At 38.6% G+C, this 2788-nt stretch overlaps 1 protein-coding gene across 1 annotated transcript in view; it reads right to left on the bottom strand.

Annotated features, from left to right (window-relative positions):
- Positions 1-2395, bottom strand: part of LOC122082172 (EEF1A lysine methyltransferase 2-like) — an 8206-nt gene extending 5811 nt beyond the window's left edge. Inside the window, exons 1-2 of the mRNA XM_042649652.1 lie at positions 1941-2395; positions 938-1063 (exon numbers count right to left, since the gene is read on the bottom strand). Of these exons, the coding sequence (XP_042505586.1) occupies positions 938-1063; positions 1941-2155 (341 nt within the window). The 5' untranslated portion in view covers positions 2156-2395. The remainder of the gene's footprint in view (positions 1-937; positions 1064-1940) is intronic.
- Between the last annotated feature and the right edge of the window lie 393 nt (positions 2396-2788).

Genomic DNA, 2788 nt, shown 5'->3' with positions numbered 1-2788 from the left:
CACACCAAACATTGCTGCCTTTACTTTTGTAAATAAAGTTTCGGAGTTACTTGTTGGAAGGGTTTGGAATTAGCCTCTAATTCAGCAAAAAAAAAAAAAGAAGACCCTCAAACCAAACATCTTCAAAGACAGCAGACACCTCCAGGTAAATTGGAAAGCCATCTCTGCATCTCAACATATCATTTCTATAAAAATAAAAAAATAAAATAAAATAAAAAATAATAATAATAATAATAAACCAGAACCAAGCAAACCCAGCAAAACTACCCTGCCATCCCCCCTTCCCTCAGCCTCAAGTTGCTGTACCCATGATTACTCCGTCCCAGCTCAGGGCAGGCCACACATACCTCCTAAAAGGTGGTAATATCCGACATGTCAGAAATAATACGCTAACCTGACACAAACACAACCCAATAGTTTCGTTTTCAGGTAGGTTACCATGGGGTTTGGGTCAAATATGTGTCGAACATGACAATCACACAAAAGAAACAGGTCATGTTGGGGTTGAAACCATCACCCAAAATCAACCAGTTGAACCTAATGACACCCATTCCCTCAACTAAGACATTAAGGGTTGTCAAAAGTGAAAATTATATAAAGCTATAAGGGTTTAATCACTTTACTCTTCTGGCAAATAAAAAGTGGAAATTATAGAAATCAATAAGGGTATAATCACTTTACTCTTAGGGTTCAAAGAAATTGCTTTAAATCAGTTCGGAAATATCCTTTTTCCCCTGTATTTGAGGTGTCAAAGTATCATACAGTTGTAAGTATGCTGATCACTTTCTCTATCATGAATGATACAATTCTTTTTTTATTTTTGGAAGGAAAAAGGTAAAGTTGATTGTACTTTATGCACATAAATATGATACAATAACATGGAATATTTATGCCACTAAAATGAACATCTTTTGTAATGGTCAAGAGTGGAACTCACCAGATTTCACCAGCATGACCATGTTCATGAAAATTCGCCAATTCATCTGCATATGTGGCATCCCAATAGCTCTGAAGACCCAACAATGATGGCTCCACTTCAACATCTGGTTCTTCCTTGTCCGAACTGCTCCCACAATATAATATTTCAGGATATGATAGTGTAAAGATCACCCGTCAAGCTATTACTTGAACATTGCCTCAAAGAAATAGATGATTTACACATAATCCTATCAATGCCACAAACATAGGGTAGTATGGAATACAAGAGGGAATCCAACCATTAAAACAATGTGGATCTACTAAAACCCAAATTGCATCCACACATCCTAATGGACAGTTTATTAATCTTCAAGCCATTCTTCAACAGGAACAAAGATTGGGCAAAGTCTTCCCATTACAAATTTCAATCACGGTGAAATCAAACATGGACTATATCAATGAAACAGAAATACATCCAACAAGGTACCTATCACTACTTTCATCTAATACATTTTCCATTACCTTTAAGTCATACACAGAAATCCTATCAAAGCCAAAACCATATGGTACTATTTAAGTATTTCCAACTCGGTTTCTGTTACTTCCCTGAATCATCATAAAGACTGTAGACTCTAGCATCTTTCAAAGTGAATAAAAGCTAGAAAAAAAAAGTCTCTGAGAAATGGAATTCAAAGAGAACCCAACCATTAAAACAATGTTGTTCTTCTAAACCCAAATTGCATTTGCACATACTGATGGACACTCCATTACTCTTCAAACCCTTCTTCCACAGGAACAAAGATTGGACAAGGTCTTCCCATTACAAATGTGAAATCACAGTGAGATCAAACATGGAAATACATCCAAAGAGGAACATAACAGTACCTTCATATATCACATTGACTTTCTCAAATGTCAACAAATGAAAAACTTCAAAACTGAACCAGAGTAGTAGCAATAGCAGTAGTAGTACCATTACTGAAAACAATAAGTAAGCAAAAAAAAAAAACAAAATTGGGTACCTGTAATCGGATGCTGCACGGAAGTTGCCGGAGGAAAGTGCATCAGAGGCATCGACGTGTCTCTGCTCATCGTCCAAAGTGCTTCCGTAATCGCTCTTTATTGACCAAGAATCTGCAGCAACAGAACGATCATCATCAGATATGAGATCGGCTGTGCTCGGAACTCGCGCGTGAGAAATTTCGGCATCTTCCGGGGGCCATCGGTTTCCAGCCATAATAGAGAAAGTGAAGCTGAAACCCTAAAATAGGAGAGAAGCAGTGGAACAGATTCCTAGAAATGGAAAAGCATGGGAAAGCTTTAGAGTTCAGACAGTTTAGGTGACAGAGACGCGAAAGAATGTTAGCGACTCGGCTATAAGGGTTGACAGCGATGGAGGGGTAACGAGCTTGCGCATTTCGCGGAGACTTGGAGAGCCATTGCCCATGGCCTGGTTTTCTCCTTCTTATGTCCTTGATTAACAAAATGGTCCCCAATGTTACCCAAAATAACAGTAATACCTACCTGGGGAAATGTTTTCTGCCAACAATCCTGTGTCTATATCCCTCCTACCATGTAAAAAGACATTTTTACCCTTATTTAGTGTTCATTGCCCAAGTCTTGTCCATAATTACTTGTACGAGCATCATGTAGTGAAGCGATGATCCAACGATTCTTGACTCATCGTTCTTCGAGCCTCTATCAACGGCTCATTCTCCGTGCCTTTCTCAAATTATTGGATCATTGCTTAGCTATATGGCGCTTGCCTAAGTAACTATGGGTTGACCTGGGTGATGGGCATTAAGAAGAGGGGCCGAATCCTACTTTTTGATAGAAGAAATAGACACAAAGAGCCTTAATGTAAGCCACA

This window comes from Macadamia integrifolia, chromosome 1 (assembly GCF_013358625.1).
Source record: "Macadamia integrifolia cultivar HAES 741 chromosome 1, SCU_Mint_v3, whole genome shotgun sequence".
Taxonomy (NCBI): Eukaryota; Viridiplantae; Streptophyta; class Magnoliopsida; order Proteales; family Proteaceae; genus Macadamia; species Macadamia integrifolia.
Note: the sequence above shows the minus strand (reverse complement) of the source record. Positions and strands in the feature narration are given on the sequence as shown.